Genomic DNA, 20,770 nt, shown 5'->3' with positions numbered 1-20,770 from the left:
CTTGTTTCCAACTTCTGAAGTTTGGGATTAAAGTTTCATGACACCACCACTATTGGTTATTTTACATTAGTTTTAAGGATCACTAGATTCTCACGATTGCATGATAAGTACTTTCACAAATAAGTCATATCCCAACCACAGTTTTAAATAACTTTTACTCTTTTAAAAATTTCATACATTACACTCGATTTACATCATTTCCATTCCTCCCCAAACCCTCCCATGCCTCACCCAATCTCAAGTTCACAAACTCTTCTTAAATAATTGCTTCATATAAATACATATGTGTACATACATGCATACATACATACATTCATACATACATACAGACAGACAGACAGACATTTATCAAGTACTGACTATGACCACTTTGGAGTGGAAAACCTACTAGGGGAATATAAAACGTATTCTCTTCTCTCTGAGCACATCGGTTACTATTAGATCTTCATCTGGAATATGATCTTGGGTAATTTCTCCCATTCACACTGGGATGTCATTGTCATGTCACTGTACTGTCATTATGAAGATCTTGTCTTAGGCAAACATACTGTTAAGGTTTCATAGGTTCGGCTTCCTTGTTGTGTTTAGCAAACACTATTTAGGAGAAGGTACCCTGGTCATCTGGTTCTTATACTCTTCCCACCGAACTTTGTATTATTTTTCTGAGCCTTAGGGGCATAATTTTGAATTTAAATGAATCAGAGGGGTTAGACACCCTATAGTCACATATCCAGTGCCTTTTGACCAGTTTTGGATCCTGGTAATAGTCTGTAGCACCTATTTTAAAGACAATGTCATCTCATAAGTTATTAAATGTGATACAGTACAAAAGGTTTAAAAATGGATGAATGAAATTTGATGACTGTAGTTGATTCATCATTATGATCTCTCGAATTATGATTTGAAAGAAAGAATGTTTTGTCGCCTCTTGGACAAGGAAAAGTGAGAATAAAAAAATTGTTTACTCTGCCTTCTTTATAAATCAGCTCAGCTAACAAAACATTAAATATATAAATATTGTTTCTTTGAACTTCTTTTATTGATTTAATAGACTCTTTAAATAAAAGAGAAATAATCAATTTTATTATACTTGCAATTAAACTTCAAAATAAGATTTAATAGTTTCTTATATGATTTTTCTTTGGAAAATATATGAATTTCCTTAAACGTGTTTCAGAGAAATAACTCTATTTCTGGACTACTTGATCTTTAAAGCTGTCTTGAAGGAAATGGGACAGTCATTTGTTCTTCTGTGAAATAATTATTACAGTGCTTGGACAGAGAAAATTAGCTAGCCTAATAAGATTCTGTTGAGCTCCCTAGATAATAACATGACTTTATGAGAAACATCTCTTTCCTTTCAGGAAGAAAGAAGTATTTGAAAACAAGCACTTTGAAATATATATATATATATATATATATATCCATCCTATGTATAAGATCAATATACACATTTACAATTGTATACATATAATACTCTATCAAAAGCAATAACTGACATACATCCTAAAAATTAGAGTTGATATATTGAAACAAGACTAAAAATCCTCCTGATTTACACATTTTTCATTGGCTTCTGTCAATGAAACCTGGTCCTTCCAGTAGATTACTTCTTCAAAAAAGAAGCGAGAATCATGGGAGCTTGGTGAGCTTTCCAGGACTTTTGAAGAATACATTTAACATGGTCTGGTTTTCAGACCATGATAGTACATCTACAAGGATTTTACCAGCTCCCACATAAGCAAGCAATTAAATATAATTATACTCTGTTACCCTGCCAAAGGTCATTTATATACTGTGAGCTTTGAAATCCTTCGACCCTGAAAGAATCCTTATGACACAGTCTCGTATTTGCTTTGTTTTCACTCCATAAACAACAGGGTTCATAGTAGGAGGCAAAAGCAGATAAATATTAGCCACAATGATGTGGCAAGAAGGAGGGATGGTCTGTCCCCCAAAGCGGTGGGAAAAAAAGGAAAAGAAGGCTGGGCTATAGGAGAAAACAATGGCACAGATGTGGGCAGTGCAGGTGCTGAAGGCTTTCTGCCTAGCATCTGCTGAGGATAAGCTGACCACTGTCCTCAGGATCATGGTGTAGGAGACTGTGATGCACAGAATGTCAAAGCCTCCAATCAAGAGAGCAACCATCAGGCCATAAATGGCATTCACCTTGACATTGCCACAGGACAACTTGGCTACGGACATGTGGTCACAGTAGGTATGGTGTATTATATTGCCTCGGCAGTAGGGTAGGCGCTTGGTGAGAAATGTGAATGGAATAATTAGCAGCACCCCTCTTAGGAAGGTGGCAAACCCAATCTTGGCAATGATAGCATTGGTGAGAATGGTGGAGTAACGTAGAGGGTAGCAGATGGCTACGTAGCGGTCCAGAGCCATGAGCATGAGCACCCCAGACTCCATCCCCGTAAAGGTATGGGTAAAGAACATCTGTACAAGACAGTCATCAAATCCAATTTCTTTCAGATGGAACCAGAAGATGCAGAGGGCTTTAGGGATTGTACTGGAGCATATGACAAGATCTGTCAGAGAAAGCATTGCTAAAAAGTAGTACATGGGTCTATGTAAGGAGTCCTCAAAGAAGATGAGATAGAGGAGTCCACAGTTGCCCATCATAGCCACTGCATACATGGAACAGAATGGAAAGGAAATCCAGATGTGCATGTCTTCCAAGCCGGGGATCCCATTCAGAACAAAGGAAGCTGGAGTCAGATCTGTGTTATTCTGCGCTGACATGACCAGGCTAGTACCACCATGAAATTGCTTAAAATCATGTAAGTTTTTCTAAAGAAAACACAAGAGAAAATACAGGTTGGGATTGCTGTTTATAACCATGTTCTGCTTTTTAAAACCATACAATACATTTTATTATTCAATCAACCAAAGGAATAGTTATGTTTGTATTGTTCATTATTGTTAATTCATTGATTCACTTAGGAAATTGTTACTGATCAGATCCTGTTTTTTGAAAGAGAGAATTTCATCTTTGTGGAGTAATAATCCACCATATTCAGTTATGATTTGTTAAAATGTGGCTTTACTCAACCGTTGATATACATTTTACTATAGGTATGGTCTTAGAATGTAGTTTGGTCTGGGCATGCTGGCTTCATGCCTATCATAGCAGCTCTGGGGAGACTGAGTCAGGAGAGCTGGAGTGAGTCCTGTTTGTAATATATTGCAAGTCTCATAGATAGATGATAGACAGACACATACACAGAGACAGATAGACAGACAGACAAATGATTTTATCCTCTTAGTGATTATTAAACACTTAGGACTTAGACTTTTAAAATTCTTGTTCAACAGTGGTTGGAGCTTATCTTTAATTACTGATGCTCTATTCAAAGGATTCTGAAAATAGTCTAGTGATTTATTCCCCAGTAAATCTCAGGATCTCACAAGTCAGTGAAATTGTTCCCTCATTCTTCATGATTTCTCATTATTGTATTTTGACATACTGATCTATGATCCTTTTTCCCCCAAAAGTGAATGTATGGTCATAGGTCAAGAGTAGCTAATGGTACCTAGAATGGTGAGTTCTTTGGTTTATTTTTTTCTACAAAATAAGCAATAACATCCTTTGGTTTATTCTTTCTACAAATCTCCCTGTTTTACCTTCCTTGTCCTCTGAGAGTTTCCATTGCCTGTGTTAGATATATCACAAATGTTTTATATACATTTTCTACACTATACATATACCATTCAATTACTATATCTTATTAAAGGCTATCGAGTCTTTGCCTCCATTTAATATGCATTTTCTCAATAACATTTTGACATCTATGATATTGTTTTCTCATTTATACTCTTTGATCTTTCGATTTCATGATTTTTATAATCATAAAAATAGAACCCATTTTAATTAGTTTTTGTGGATGAAGAGTCACATAAATAAAAGTTCTATTTCGGCAAAGCCTTCCACACTACCCACATGAATAATCAGGCAGTTCCTGCTGAACCCCACTTGCATTCCCTCCTCCATTCCTAACCAAGGAATTGACTGAACGCATACTGACTTTCTTCTCTATCTCCACCGTCCAATAGCAGGAGCTCAGCCTCCAAGAGCACTGGCCACATTAAGCGCCAGGCTGGCTGCACCATGAGGACCCAAATTCATGTTAAATTCATCCCATCCACAGGGCTGCACGACCTGAGCACTTTTCACCATCCCAATTTTTCTATACTGCTCAGTGCTCTCCCCACCCCGCTCAAAAAAAAAAAACAAAAACGCGGATCTACCTGAGATTACAGTTGCCAGAAGTAGACCGCTGAAGCAATGGGTCTGGAGGTTGACAACTGTGAGTTTTAAGGATCCCTGTGGCCAGTCCCTCAGGCCCAGATGAGATGGGTCTGAGTGCCTCACTTACTTAGGCCTCTCAGTGACACTGAATTCCTGTCCTCCAACCCTGCACCCAGGCGCCAGGGATCCCTCAACTCCCTAGGTCTTCTCACCTAACCCGAGAACACGCTGGAGCTGCTGGAGGTGCACAGGCAACTCAGGACCTACAGCAAGAGCACAAGCACAGGCGTGACCTGCTCCACCAAGGCCACAGAGATGGCTCAGATCGGTCCAGCGCCACCTGCACCACTGCGAGAGCTGTGGCTATCTGGCACTGCATATGTATCCAGACGCCCTTGCCACCCTCGTGTGGCTGGTCCCATGCATCGGGCAGGTCTCATTTCCAAACTCTTAAGTGGTACTTATTGAACACTGAGGACTGGGCTGGGCAGTGTGGCCACTGAGGAGCTTTCTCCACATTCACAAGGCCCCCATGAGTGAAGGTCCTAGGGGAAGAAGACAGGGGCCTCTTAGACAAGTTTTGTTTGTAAATTAGTGCAGTAATTTTGTCCTTACACCCTCGAGTCCACTAGAGACTTGAGTATGGCTGCCTTGGGAGAAGCTGCCTTCTAGTGTACTGTCTGTGGTGTTCTAAATAAAATTCTGTATAAGAAACCTTGAAAAATATAGCTTTGCCACAGATAAAGGACAAGTGGGTGTTTTCATTGCCTCTCTTGTCTTTGTAAAAATTGCTTGCCTGTTTGTTGTTGGTGGAGGTGGTGATGGTGGTGGTGGTAGTTTTTAAGTTTATACAAGGGGAGAGGGAAGGGTTAGGGGGATGTTTGCCTAGAACCCAGGAAAGGTAATAACAATTGAAATGTAAATAAGAAATACCCAATTTAATAAAGATGGAGAAAAAAACAAATGAATAGAACCTATGGGAAAAAATAAATTGAAAAATAAATATACCCTGCAGTAATATTACTAAAATTTTATTTAATTAAAATGAATGACCTTGTTTATTTTATTTTAATTATTTGCAGATTAGGTTTGCATGTCTGCTGTGTGTTTGGCTAGAATTCAGGAAGCTTTGAGAGGTAAGAAGACTGTCTAGTTAATTTATATGAAGTACAAGAAAGTGTAGCTCCCTTTCTGGAAAATAAATTACAGCCCAATCTATGTTAAAATTCAATTGTAATATTTTTATTCCAATACCTATATGAAATTCTTACAAACTATTTGAATAGTGATGGGAAGATTTACATTACTCAGAAAATAAATATTCTTTGTCATTATAGAAAAATTATTGACCATTTAAAAACTGATATGATACATGAATATATATAAAACATGAAATAAATATATGAACTGTGACTTCAGAGCTTTTTATTACACTGCTACTGGAAACTTCACATTTTACTTAATGTGAAGATGATATTAAACTGACATTTATTTTGAAATGAAATATTCCCAAATAAACATTGATATGCAAGAAAATTTAAAAATCACTTCACAAAATGTTGTTTATAATTCTATGCTTTTAGATACATAAGACATTTCATATACTAAAGCATAACTTCTAAATATTTAATCACATTTAATAATTTGAATGCTATTTTTAACATTTCAGACCATCTTCCTTGTATGTTCATAGAATGGCACTCTCTAAATGATTACCCTTTCTTCTAAAGATGATTAAACTTAATTTTAAATATAAAAAATGTTTTGCCTCTTTGTAGGAAAAATGCTTGATATTTGACATTTCTAATCTTATCTCATATTTGTTACTCATACTAGAAGAAAATTATCGAATCCCAAATTCTCTTTGCTTCCAAACTCCATTTCTAACTTAAATAAATGTTTGGAGTACAGGAATGGGGGCCCCATGTTTTCATTGTTTTTGTTTTGATGGTTTTTTTTTCTGCCATGGTGAATCCTCACAGGCCTACCCTGAAGCTCAGAACTCCATGGAGAGGCTACAAATACCTGAGCAACACTGGCAGAACTACAGTCCCGTGCCCAGGATCCCAAAGGAACACTGGACACTCTGTCTCATTGTCTCTCCATATCTCCACATTTGTCTGTATGATGTATGCACGCGCACACGTGCGTGTGTGTGCGTGTGTGTGTGTGTGTATGTGTGTGTAGGAAGTATATATGTGGTGTGTGGTATGTACATGTAATGTGTGGTGTATATGCATGTGGTGTGTGAACGTGTATATGTAAGGGAAAGAGTGTGTGTGTATATGGGGTGGTATGTGTATGTGTAAGGGAGTGTGTGTGTGTGTGTATATGCGTGTGTGGGTGTGTGGTATGTGTATAATGTGTGAGTGTATGTGTGTGTATAATGTGTGTGGATGTGTGTGGTGTGTGCGTATAGTGTGTAAGTGTGTGTATGTGTCAGCATCAACACGAACAAATTTTTATACACTCTCAGTAAAATTCTATATAATACTGATAATAAAAAACCTGGATTATCATACAATCTAAATAAATTTTGTATACTGTGTTGACACAGAGCAGTAAATTTGCTTGGTGACCTCATTATAAAATAGAAAACTGAGTCAGTTTCATGTGCACTGTCAGAAATAAGAAGTATCTGGGAAGCTGAGACCGGGGAAAGTTCAAGTTTGAGACTAACAAGGGCTACATAGTGAGGTTGTCTCAAAAAATATTCAATATAAGTGGAAATTGGGTAGAAAGAGTGACTAATAGAAGTATAAGGTGGAGGACTCTTGCAAGCTACTGACTGTGTGCTGTACAGATTTGGACAGGCGATGATAGTGGGGGTGGGAGAGTTACTTCTTTTTGTAAATGTATAAAAGTTTCAAAAAGAAAACTAAGAATTTATATCTACCCATAAATATACATTTAAAGAGACATTGAATATATTATACTTGATTGTGTGTGCAACTAAAACATACTTTTGAAATTCACTTAAATCATTAAAATATTTACTATAATGGAATGTAATATGTAAAACTTACAATAATGGAATATACAAAGCATTCGTATTAAAATTAGTTCATCAGAAGAAGAAATACGGGAAGTCCCACACACGCGGATCCCTGCCCGCAGCAGCTCTCTGCTCCCAAACCCCGTGGGAGAGAGACCTCACCGCCTGTTCAGGTGGGCACTCCTGAGGCTGCAGAGCGGAGGAGACCACCAACACTGCCCACCCCTGCCCACATCCCTGGCCCAAGAGGAAACAGTATAAGGCCTCTGGGTGCCCGTAGGGGAGGGCCCAGGAGCGGCAGGAACCCTGCGCCAGAGACACCGCCGGAACCTGAAGGAAACAGACCGGATAAACAGTTCTCTGCACCCAAATCCCGTGGGAGGGAGAGCTAAACCTACAGAGAGGCAGACACGCCTGGGAAACCAGAAGAGACTGCACTCTGCACACATCCAGATGCCAGAGAAAAACACCAAACGCCATCTGGAACCCTGCTGCACAGAGGCTCCCGGAAAGAGCGGCGCAGATCTTCCCGGTTGCTGCCGCCGCAGAGAGGAATTAGGCAGTACCCAACGAGCAAACTTGAGCCTCGGAACCACAGGTAAGACCAACTTTTCCGCTGCAAGAAACCTGCCTGGTGAACTCAGGACACACAGAGGCAAAATTCCTCTAGGACCGGGCACTTCCTGTGTTTACCGGAAGTCCCACACCCACGGATCCCGGCCTGCAGCAGCTCTCTGCTCCCAAACCCCGTGGGAGAGAGACCTCACCGCCTGGACAGGTGGGCACTCCCGAGGCTGCAGAGCAGAGGAGACCACCAACACTGCCCACCCCTGCCCACATCCCTGGCCCAAGAGGAAACTGTATAAGGCCTCTGGGTGCCCGTAGGGGAGGGCCCAGGAGCGGCAGGACCCGTGCGCCTGAGACACCGCCGGAACCTGAAGGAAACAGACCGGATAAACAGTTCTCTGCACCCAAATCCCGTGGGAGGGAAAGCTAAACCTTCAGAGAGGCAAACACGCCTGGGAAACCAGAAGAGACTGCACTCTGCACACACATCTCGGACACCAGAGGAAAACACCAAACGCCATCTGGAACCCTAGTGCACGGAAGCTCCCGGAAAGGGCGGCACAGATCTTCCTGGTTGCTGCCGCCGCAGAGAGCTCGTGGACAGCACCCCGCGAGCAAACTTGAGCCGCGGGACCACAGGTAAGACCAACTTTTCTGCTGCAAGTGACCTGCCTGGTGAACTCAAGACACAGGCCCAAAGGAACAGCTGAAGACCTGTAGAGAGGAAAAACTACACGCCCGAAAGCAGAACACTCTGTCCCCATAACTGGCTGAAAGAAAACAGGAAAACAGGTCTACAGCACTCCTGACACACAGGCTTATAGGACAGTCTAGGCACTGTCAGAAATAGCAGAACAAAGTAACACTAGAGATAATCTGATGGCAAGAGGCAAGCGCAGGAACACAAGCAACAGAAACCAAGACTAAATGGCATCATCGGAGCCCAGTTCTCCCACCAAAATAAAAATGGAATATCCAAACACACCAGAAAAGCAAGATCTAGTTTCAAAATCATATTTGATCATGATGCTGGAGGACTTCAAGAAAGACGTGAAGAACTCCCTTAGAAAAACACAGGAAAACATAAATAAACAAGTAAAAGCCTATAGAGAGGAATCACAAAAATCCCTGAAAGATTTCTAGGAAAACAGAATCAAACAGTTGAAGGAATTAAAAATGGAAATAGAGGCAATCAAGAAAGAACACATGGAAACAACCCTGGATATAGAAAACCAAAAGAAGAGACAAGGAGCTGTAGATACAAGCTTCACCAACAGAATACAAGAGATGGAAGAGAGAATCTCAGGAGCAGAAGATTCCACAGAAATCATTGACTCAACTGTCAAAGATAATGTAAAGCGGAAAAAGCTACTGGTCCAAAACATACAGGAAATCCAGGACTCAATGAGAAGATCAAACCTAAGGATAATAGGTATAGAAGAGAGTGAAGACTCCCAGCTCAAAGGACCAGTAAATATCTTCAACAAAATCATAGAAGAAAACTTCACTAACCTAAAAAAAGAGATACCCATAGGCATACAAGAAGCCTACAGAACTCCAAATAGATTGGACCAGAAAAGAAACACCTCCCGTCACATAATTGTCAAAACACCAAACGCACAAAATAAAGAAAGAATATTAAAAGCAGTAAGGGAAAAAGGTCAAGTAACATATAAAGGCAGACCTATCAGAATCACACCAGACTTTTCGCCAGAAACTATGAAGGCCAGAAGATCCTGGACAGATGTCATACAGACCCTAAGAGAACACAAATGCCAGCCCAGGTTACTGTATCCTGCAAAACTCTCAATTAACATAGATGGAGAAACCAAGATATTCCATGACAAAACCAAATTTACACAATATCTTTCTACAAATCCAGCACTACAAAGGATAATAAATGGTAAAGCCCAACATAAGGAGGCAAGCTATACCCTAGAAGAAGCAAGAAACTAATCGTCTTGGCAACAAAACAAAGAGAAGAAAAGCACACAAACATAACCTCACATCCAAATATGAATATAACAGGAAGCAATAATCACTATTCCTTAATATCTCTCAACATAAATGGCCTCAACTCCCCAATAAAAAGACATAGATTAACAAACTGGATACGCAACGAGGACCCTGCATTCTGCTGCCTACAGGAAACACACCTCAGAGACAAAGACAGACACTACCTCAGAGTGAAAGGCTGGAAAACAACTTTCCAAGCAAATGGTCAGAAGAAGCAAGCTGGAGTAGCCATTCTAATATCAAATAAAATCAATTTTCAATTAAAAGTCATCAAAAAAGATAAGGAAGGACACTTCATATTCATCAAAGGAAAAATCCACCAAGATGAACTCTCAATCCTAAATATCTATGCCCCAAATACAAGGGCACCTACATACGTAAAACAAACCTTACTAAAGCTCAAAACACACATTGCACCTCACACAATAATAGTGGGAGATTTCAACACCGCACTCTCATCAATGGACAGATCATGGAAACAGAAATTAAACAGAGACATAGACAGACTAAGAGAAGTCATGAGCCAAATGGACTTAACGGATATTTATAGAACATTCTATCCTAAAGCAAAAGGATATACCTTCTTCTCAGCTCCTCATGGTACTTTCTCCAAAATTGACCATATAGTTGGTCAAAAAACGGGCCTCAACAGGTACAGAAAGATAGAAATAATCCCATGCATGCTATCAGACAACGACGGCCTAAAACTGGTCTTCAATAACAATAAGGGAAGAATGCCCACATATACGTGGAAATTGAACAATGCTCTACTCAATGATAACCTAGTCAAGGAAGAAATAAAGAAAGAAATTAAAAACTTTTTAGACTTTAATGAAAATGAAGGTACAACATACCCAAACTTATGGGACACAATGAAAGCTGTGCTAAGAGGAAAACTCATAGCCCTGAGTGCCTGCAGAAAGAAACAGGAAAGAGCATATGTCAGCAGCTTGACAGCACACCTAAAAGCTCTAGAGCAAAAAGAAGCAAATACACCCAGGAGGAGTAGAAGGCAGGAAATAATCAAACTCAGAGCAGAAATCAACCAAGTAGAAACAAAAAGGACCATAGAAAGAATCAACAGAACCAAAAGTTGGTTCTTTGAAAAAATCAACAAGATAGATAAACCCTTAGCCAGACTAATGAGAGGACACAGAGAGTGTGTCCAAATTAACAAAATCAGACATGAAAAGGGAGACATAACTACAGATTCAGAAGAAATTCAAAAAATCATCAGATCTTACTATAAAAACCTATATTCAACAAAACTTGAAAATCTACAGGAAATGGACAATTTCCTAGACAGATACCAGGTACCGAAGTTAAATCAGGAACAGATAAACCAGTTAAACAACCCCATAACTCCTAAGGAAATAGAAGCAGTCATTAAAGGTCTCCCAACCAAAAAGAGCCCAGGTCCAGACGGGTTTAGTGCAGAATTCTATCAAACCTTCATAGAAGACCTCATACCAATATTATCCAAACTATTCCACAAAATTGAAACAGATGGAGCCCTACCGAATTCCTTCTATGAAGCCACAATTACTCTTATACCTAAACCACACAAAGACCCAACAAAGAAAGAGAACTTCAGACCAATTTCCCTTATGAATATCGACGCAAAAAGACTCAATAAAATTTTGGCAAACCGAATCCAAGAGCACATAAAAGCAATCATCCACCATGATCAAGTAGGCTTCATCCCAGGCATGCAGGGATGGTTTAATATATGGAAAACCATCAACGTGATCCATTATATAAACAAACTGAAAGAACAAAACCACATGATCATTTCATTAGATGCTGAGAAAGCATTTGACAAAATTCAACACCCCTTCATGATAAAAGTCCTGGAAAGAATAGGAATTCAAGGCCCATACCTAAACATAGTAAAAGCCATATAGAGCAAACCAGTTGCTCACATGAAACTAAATGGAGAGAAACTTGAAGCAATCCCACTAAAATCAGGGACTAGACAAGGCTGCCTACTCTCTCCCTACTTATTCAATATAGTTCTTGAAGTTCTAGCCAGAGCAATGAGACAACAAAAGGAGGTCAAGGGGATACAGATCGGAAAAGAAGAAGTCAAAATATCACTATTTGCAGATGATATGATATTATATTTAAGTGATCCCAAAAGTTCCACCAGAGAACTACTAAAGCTGATAAACAACTTCAGCTAAGGGGCTGGGTGTAAAGTTAAGTGAAATAAATCAGTAGCCTTCCTCTACACAAAAGAGAAACAAGCCGAGAAAGAAATTAGGGAAACGACACCCTTCATAATAGACCCAAATAATATAAAGTACCTCGGTGTGACTTTAACCAAGCAAGTAAAAGATCTGTACAATAAGAACTTCAAGACACTGAAGAAAGAAATTGAAGAAGACCTCAGAAGATGGAAAGATCTCCCATGCTCATGGATTGGCAGGATTAATATAGTAAAAATGGCCATTTTACCAAAAGCAATCTACAGATTCAATGCAATCCCCATCAAAATACCAATCCAATTCTTCAAAGAGTTAGACAGAACAATTTGCAAATTCATCTGGAATAACAAAAAACCCAGGATAGCTAAAACTATCCTCAACAATAAAAGGACTTCTGGGGGAATCACTATCCCTGAACTCAAGCAGTATTACAGAGCAATGGTGATAAAAACTGCATGGTATTGGTACAGAGACAGACAGATAGACCAATGGAATAGAATTGAAGACCCAGAAATGAACCCACACACCTATGGTCACTTGATTTTTGACAAAGGAGCCAAAACCATCCAATGGAAAAAAGATAGCATTTTCAGCAAATGGTGCTGGTTCAACTGGAGGTCAACATGTAGAAGAATGCAGATTGATCCATGCTTATCACCCTGTACAAATCTTAAGTCCAAGTGGATCAAGGACCTCCACATCAAACCAGACACACTCAAACTAATAGAAGAAAAACTAGGGAAGCATCTGGGACACATGGGCACTGGAAAAAATTTCCTGAACAGAACACCAATGGCTTATGCTCTAAGATCAAGAATCGACAAATGGGATCTCATAAAACTGCAAAGCTTCTGTAAGGCAAAGGACACTGTGGTTAGGACAAATCGGCAACCAACAGATTGGGAAAAGATCTTTACCAATCCTACAACAGATAGAGGCCTTATATCCAAAATATACAAAGAACTCAAGAAGTTAGACCGCAGGGAGACAAATAACCCTATTAAAAAATGGAGTTCAGAGCTAAACAAAGAATTCACAGCTGAGGAATGCCAAATGGCTGAGAAACACCTAAAGAAATGTTCAACATCTTTAGTCATAAGGGAAATGCAAATCAAAACAACCCTGAGATTTCACCTCACACCAGTGAGAATGGCTAAGATCAAAAACTCAGGGGACAACAGATGCTGGCGAGGATGTGGAGAAAGAGGAACACTCCTCCATTGTTGGTGGGATTGGATACTGGTACAACCATTCTGGAAATCAGTCTGGAGGTTCCTCAGAAAATTGGACATTGAACTGCCTGAGGACCCAGCTATACCTTTCTTGGGCATATACCCAAAAGATGCCCCAACATATAAAAAAGTCATGTGCTCCACTATGTTCATTGCAGCCTTATTTATAATAGCCAGAAGCTGGAAAGAACCCAGATGCCCTTCAACAGAGGAATGGATACAGAAAATGTGGTACATCTACACAATGGAATATTACTCAGCTATCAAAAACAACGGCTTTATGAAATTCGTAGGCAAATGGTTGGAACTGGAAAATATCATCCTGAGTGAGCTAACCCAATCACAGAAAGACACACATGGTATGCACTCACTGATAAGTGGCTATTAGCCCAAATGCTTGAATTACCCTAGATGCCTAGAACAAATGAAACTCAAGACGGATGATCAAAATGTGAATGCTTCACTCCTTCTCTAAAAGGGGAACAAGAATACCTTTGGCAGGGAAGAGAGAGGCAAAGATTAAAACAGAGACTGAAGGAACACCCATTCAGAGCCTGCCCCACATGTGGCCCATACATATACAGCCACCCAATTAGACAAGATAGATGAAGCAAAGAAGTGCAGACCGACAGGAGCCGGATGTAGATCGCTCCTGAAAGACACAGCCAGAATACAGCAAATACAGAGGCAAATGCCAGCAGCAAACCACTGAACTGAGAATAGGACCCCTGTTGAAGGAATCAGAGAAAGAACTGGAAGAGCTTGAAGGGGCTCGAGACCCCATATGTACAACAATGCCAAGCAACCAGAGCTTCCAGGGACTAAGCCACTACCTAAAGACTATACATGGACTGACCCTGGACTCTGACCTCATAGGTAGCAATGAATATCCTAGTAAGAGCACCAGTGGAAGGAGAAGCCTTTGGTCCTGCTAAGACTGAACCCCCAGTGAACTAGACTGTTGGGGGGAGGGTGGCAATGGGGGGAGGGTTGGGAGGGGAACACCCATAAGGAAGGGGAGGGAGGAGGGGGATGTTTGCCCCGAAACCAAAGAATTATTATTAAGTATTAAATAAATTTAAAAAAAAAGAGTTTTGCGAAAGGGATCTGGACCCACAGGTTGAGAAACGCTGCTCTATGACTTCTGTTCCTGTCCTGCCTCTGGGTTCCTGCCCTGGCTTCCCTTGGTGACAGACTTATAAATTGTAAGATTAAACAAATTATTTCCTCCCCAGGCTGCTTTTGATTATTGTGTTTTATCACAGCAATAGAAGCCTTAAGATAGCATGTATGAAATGTCAAAAAAAAAAAAAGAAGAAGAAATACACTTGTGTAGCCAAGAAATAGAATCAACCTTTGTCATGTTACCTGCCCACCATTTTCTCCTTCCGTTATCCACAATGTAACAGAACAAGAACATTGGCAGCCATCATTGCTGGAGAGATGGCTCAGCTCCTACAGAGAATTCTGGGTTGGCTTACAGCCATCTATAATTCCAGTTCTAGGGAATGCAGTCACACATTAATACACAGACACATGTGCAGGCATAACATTCATACTCTAAAACTAAAATATGCATCTAAAAATTAATTGTCACAAAGAAATGAATTTTCACATTTTCCTCCTTCCCAAAATATAAACAAATAGATTTCTATGTTTTTATAAAACAGCAGCTAGTAGGAATGTTGCCAGTAATGTTTTACTCCTAAGTTAGGAAGGGGAATTTTATACCAGAGAGACAATATACTATATTGTGAAATAATCATTCATTAAGATGTAAGGTAAACATGCCGTTTACTTCTACTATATTTTCCTTTTGGTTATAAACATAGTAAGTAGTATGGTGTTTGTTGTTATATAAGTAATTTCTGTCTCTTCAATATGATTTCAAATCTCTCAACTAAAGCATAACAAATAGAGTGCTAACTACAAAAAAAATTACACATTTTCAACCAAAATATAAAAGGCTGTCAATATTAAAAACCTTACTTTTCTGAAGAAAATGTCATTAGTCCATGACTTATAAGGTCTATTGATAATAGCTTTAAATATAAATATCATTGTTTATAAAAGACACCATGAGAAGCATTTACTGTTTAACATTATCCCAAGCTCTTTCGAGAGTCAGATTGTGTCTTTACTAGCCTAAAAATTGAAACACATCTTCTTTCATTATAATAGTGAGAGTTCATATATTCTACTAAGATATCTAAAGACATGATGTTGTTGTTTCTAATGTGACATCTACACTATTTGGACCAGAAGTCCTTCTCTTTCTGAAGGGCATTGAGGACAAGCCACAATGTTCAAAATGAGGAGCTCAACTCCAGGTATTTCTTCTCATTTTGTAATAATGTAAGCTTACTGCTGTCATTTCCAGTGATTCCATTTGGTCAGGGGAAACACCAATATTCAATCCATATAAAAGGCTTTACTGAATTTCCATCTTGGAAATTACTAAGTAAATATTTTACACAAAAAAACCCACAAAATTTATGTCTTTATTCTGAATGATTGAAATAAAGATTATAGTTCTGAGAATGATCTTACTCATTATCATACCCTCAAAGCCACTGTTCCTTTAACTGAACCTCTCCAATTAATCTCCTCCTAACAACAAAAGCATGGCGGCACTATCTGCTCTCCCTCCTCACCCTATGAAATGGCTTCTTTCTAAATATCAAGACAGTGAGCTGGATGCAGTGATGTCCAAGAAGACAGTCTAGCTTAAAAACCATTGAATGCTGCTGTGTGCACATCCCTTAACATCTCAGCCCCTTGACAGCTACACATTTGAACTGATATTGCCCCAGAAAGGACAATTCTTGTATGATGATCAGCACACCTTGCTTAGGAGGAGAAACAGTAAGGATTTCATTCTTACCACCACTCTGATGCTCATAAACAACCAAATAATTTCACATTCATATATCAATCAGTACACATGCATGTGTGGGACTGTGTGTACACATGGAACAGGCAAAGTGTCTGAATTAAAAGTCAAAACTAACATCATTTCACAGCTGTTCTTTCTGCCAAGGGACACAAATTTATGGAATTTGCATTAAAAATGTCTCAGACTCCTGGACAATTAATTTTTATTTAAAAAACATTTCATGTATACATTTGAATGAATTGTATTATCCAATAAGTATTTAGTAACATTCAGGCCAGGCTAGTGACTTTGAAAAAAACATTAGATTACATGATTTTCAGTTTTCCAAGATAGTGATTTTCATTGAATGTCATATCCATGCCTTCAATTCCTACACTCAGGAAACAGAGGCAAGTGGTTCTCTCAAATGTCAAGGCCAGTCTGGTCTACATAGCAAGTTCTAGACCTGCCATAACTACAAAAGTGATACCATGATTTAAAAACAATTATTTTAAGTTATATTAATAATAAATATATAAGACATTATACAGATTTATTAACGATGTTGTATTATATGCCTATTAAGATTAATCAGTACAATCAGATATCCTAGTGTTGAAATAGAAAAAGTGGTTTTTTCCCCACCTTTTTAGCCTCCTTTGACATCCAGCCTAAGAACTTTGTATAAGCCTTGTTTGAGCTCTTTGTTCTTAAGAGCATACAACATGGGGTTCAGAGCAGGGGGAACAACATTGTGCAGCACATTCAGCAGAACCGGGATGACAGGAACTGACATTTTTGCACTGTGGGTGATGGACATTACAATGATAACAGTGTAGAAGAAAAATATTAGGATGAGGTGAGAGGTACAGGTACTTAAGGCTTTAGATGCAGCTTCTGCAGAGTTCAACCTCAGCACAGACCGAAGAATCAAAGCATAGGAAACCATAATTAAACCAAGGTCACTTCCCATGAGTGTCCAAGCCAGGAGTAGCTGGTTGATGCTGTTAATTTTTCTGTCATCACAGGCAAGGCTAGTGACCCCCAGGTTAGTACAAAAACAGTGGTTGATTTGATTCCTGGAACAGTAATTTCTCTGAGCAGCTAATATAGGTACTGACATGGGAGCTACACAATTTCTGACGGCCATAAACACAGTTGCTTTGATCACAAAAGACTCAGTAACTATTGAGGAATATCTCAGTGGTCTGCAAATTGCCACATACCTATCTAAACCATACAGACAAAGATACCTGACTCCATGGTAACAAAAACATGTATGACATACATCTGAACAAAGCACTCATTGAAACTGATAGCCTTAGCATTGAACCAAAAGATGGCTAAAATCTTGGGCATGATAGTAGTTGCCAGACCTATGTCCACAATAGCAAGGATGCCCAGGAATTGGTACATAGGCTGGTGTAGTGATGCCTCTTGGTAAATGACGCTCACAATAAGTATGTTGGCAATGAGAGCCAGGACATAGAGCAGAGCCAGGGGCAGGGAGAGCCAGTGCTGCCAGCTGTGGATACCTGGAAATCCCATCAGAATGAACTCAGACACCTGGAACCTAGAGCTGTTAGAATCCCTGAGGATCTGGAACATCTCTTGCTAATAATAAAATAATGCCTGCTTACTAGTCCTGAGCTTCTGTGTGATGGTGTTGGATACAGACTTGCCCAGGGTATGATACTGAGGGATGGGTTTGCATCTTCATCTTTCCATACTGCTACTGACACTTGTTATCCTTATGAGCAGGAACCATCATAGGTAGCATGTTATATTTTAATTCATCAAATCACACAGAATTCCTTGGTGCAGACCATGTTTTCTGCTATCACCTAATTCAGAAATAGAACATTAGAGCAAATCAGATTATGTAAATGATCTTCCCTGTAGTAGGTCATTGACTCTGTGCATGATGTAAATAACCTGATATTTCTGTATAATGGGTATATTTGATTTGGCGAAGGGTTGCTTTGGAGAAATATAATATAAACCCCAGTGGAGATGGCTATGTACAATTTTTTCCTTTGGTACAATATTAAATTGTCATGTATTTTAGAAAGAAATCTTTCTACTTCCATGTATGAGAAACTTTTATTAATAGTATGTATATGTGAGCATATATTTAATCAAATGCATATTTATCTTATAATGGGAAAGAATCTAGTGTCTGGAATGTGGATGTAATAGTTAAATTTTGTTTGTTCTTATTTTGGGTTTGCTGTGAGTTAAATTCTGTCCTCCAAGATGCTTGGGATACTATAACTGATTTATATCAAAAAGTTAATCATTAAAATATTTGTTGTTATGTGACATATTTTAACAAACTTCTATGTGAAAGTTTATGTGAAACGAGATGCATTTTAAGAAGATGAATGAGTTGAGCAAGAGTTTCACCAGCTTCCACCTCCTTCATTGATGTTCAATTTTCTCTTTCTTCCTAGGTAAGGGTAGCCAAGGTCTTAAATGCAAATACTGTCATTGACCTTGCCTTTTTATACAAAAACCATTAAAAAGTCCACAAATAAATTAAACTGAATTATATACTTATTCTGTCACAGATTTTTTTCAAGGTTATAACTTAAAATCCCCTCAATAACCGTCAATTTTTTGATATAGGATTTCACTATTTAACCTCACTAGTGTGGATCTAACGAGGTAGGCTAAGGCGGCCATGAACTCACAGCTCTGTCCACCTGAGTGCTAGATTTAAGGGCATGTGCCACCACACCCAGTAACACTGAACTCTCAGTGCATGTGTAATCAAGTAGGAAGATCAAGGAATCCATTAACGTGTTTTTGAGTTAAGAATATGAAATATGTCTCCAAGAGGGCTTCTTGTATCCTTACGATTATTTTCCACATATGAGATAAACTTTCTGTTTATATTACCCATATTTCCTTTACTGGTATTATTATAATCATTACTGTTGGTTTAATTGTTGCACTTTCAATATATTTTTAAACTTCTTTGTCAAAGATTTAATATAATCTCCAAGAAAATGCTTAGTATAAATTATATTTTCCAATAAAAATTAAAATGCTTTAAATATTACACAGCCTTATTTTTACAGACTTCTATTAGGCTAAAGATCTGTAGAGATAACAACTTGAAACATGACTATCTCAATATATCAAGAACAATATTGAAAGCATCCAATTCTATCTTCCTTTCCAACCCTGAATATAATGTTTCCAACCCTCGGTTTATCATCCGCTATCTTTACAGTGCATGTTTTCCCCTTAACATGGCAGTAGACTCACCAGTTCAGCTTTGCTGTCTAAGATAGGTTCTTTCCTTCTTAGTCTAAGTATGTCATAAAAGAAGAAAGTAAAAGATGTTGCTTCTGAAGAACAAGGGAGAACGGGTAACAAACAAGTGTCCAGACTGTGATCAGTATCTCTTCTGCAGCTTCTTATTTGGTTACGATTCTCACCCGAATCTCACCATTTCCAGTGATGCCTGTTTGTTTAGGGGAAAGAGAAGATTGTGGGGAATATCTTCTCCAATGAACAAGCAATAATTTTCATGACAGACTGTGATCTAAGTGAATGGAATCAAAGCGGCCTTTCTGAAGAATTAATCAATTGGACAATCAGCTGGAACACATGAAAAGTGCCTGCACTCTCTGACAAAGCTTCTAGATAGTGGATATACTAACATTCGCAAAGACACCCTGTGTCTGGGCAGCCTATCACATGTCCTCTCATACCAGTCTCTAGTCAGCAAAAACATAAAATAAAATAAAAAAATAAATAAATAGACGAAAATAACCTGGTCCAGCTATTCAGTGTGGTGATTCGAAAATGCCAGAATCCTCTTATAGTTGCTGTACTTATATCCATGTGCATGGCCCTTCATGTCTAAATCCCTTGAGATATGAAATCCTGACCTGAGACTCTGATGAAATAATTATTATATTTAGAGAACTCTACAGCAAGCAAGACTGAAAACTTGAAAGTGATCCCTAGGTATCATTGGTTCTGATTTTCATGAACATTACTTATTTGCAGGTTGGATTGAAAATAAATATTATCACATTGAGAAGTTCAGTCAAAAGTTGGTATCTTAGATTTGATTGGACATGCAATGTTTGAGGTATGGTAATCACAGGAAAAAAAACAATAAATTAACTTAATTTTCTATGTGTTTAAATTGGTAACAAATTAATGCCTATAGTATATATGTTCACTATCTATAAACTTTAAAATAAATAAAAATATATTTGAGAAAAAGCATAATATAAGAGTACTTAGTAAAATCTTTTAAACTATAATGATTAATTTTGAGAAAGACGTATAGAAAGATTATAAAAAGAATTTAGGTTGGGGATTTAGCTCAGTGGTAGAGCGCTTGCCTAGCAAGCGCGAGGCCCTGGGTTCGGTCCCCAGCTCCGAAAAAAAAAAAAGAAAAAGAAAAAAAAAGAAGAATTTAACAAATTGTTAAACCAAATTTTTGACATTTGTAATTGCATTATGTATTAAGCATGCTTTTAAAATAGAGTTATTGCTCTACAGAAGAAGTAGCTAGGAGTAGCAGCATGAAATCTGGTACCACCTATGTGAGATTTACAGTGTGAGGGACTGGTCACATGATACCCACAATCA

General features: G+C 38.6%; 2 protein-coding genes across 2 annotated transcripts; both read right to left on the bottom strand.

Annotated features, from left to right (window-relative positions):
• Window positions 1-1,788: 1,788 nt before the first annotated feature.
• Or52n4c (olfactory receptor family 52 subfamily N member 4C) lies at window positions 1,789-2,754 on the bottom strand. Its single transcript, NM_001000171.1, is given in 1 exon segment — window positions 1,789-2,754. A coding segment is annotated over 1 exon segment (966 nt).
• A 14,048-nt stretch (window positions 2,755-16,802) lies between these two features.
• On the bottom strand, window positions 16,803-17,761 carry Or56b2b (olfactory receptor family 56 subfamily B member 2B). The gene is given in 2 exon segments (NM_001000950.1): window positions 16,803-17,388; window positions 17,391-17,761. Coding segments are annotated over 2 exon segments (957 nt in total).
• Between the last annotated feature and the right edge of the window lie 3,009 nt (window positions 17,762-20,770).

Source organism: Rattus norvegicus, chromosome 1, assembly GCF_021556685.1.
Source record: "Rattus norvegicus strain SHRSP/BbbUtx chromosome 1, alternate assembly SHRSP_T2T, whole genome shotgun sequence".
NCBI lineage: Eukaryota > Metazoa > Chordata > Mammalia > Rodentia > Muridae > Rattus > Rattus norvegicus.
Note: the sequence above shows the minus strand (reverse complement) of the source record. Positions and strands in the feature narration are given on the sequence as shown.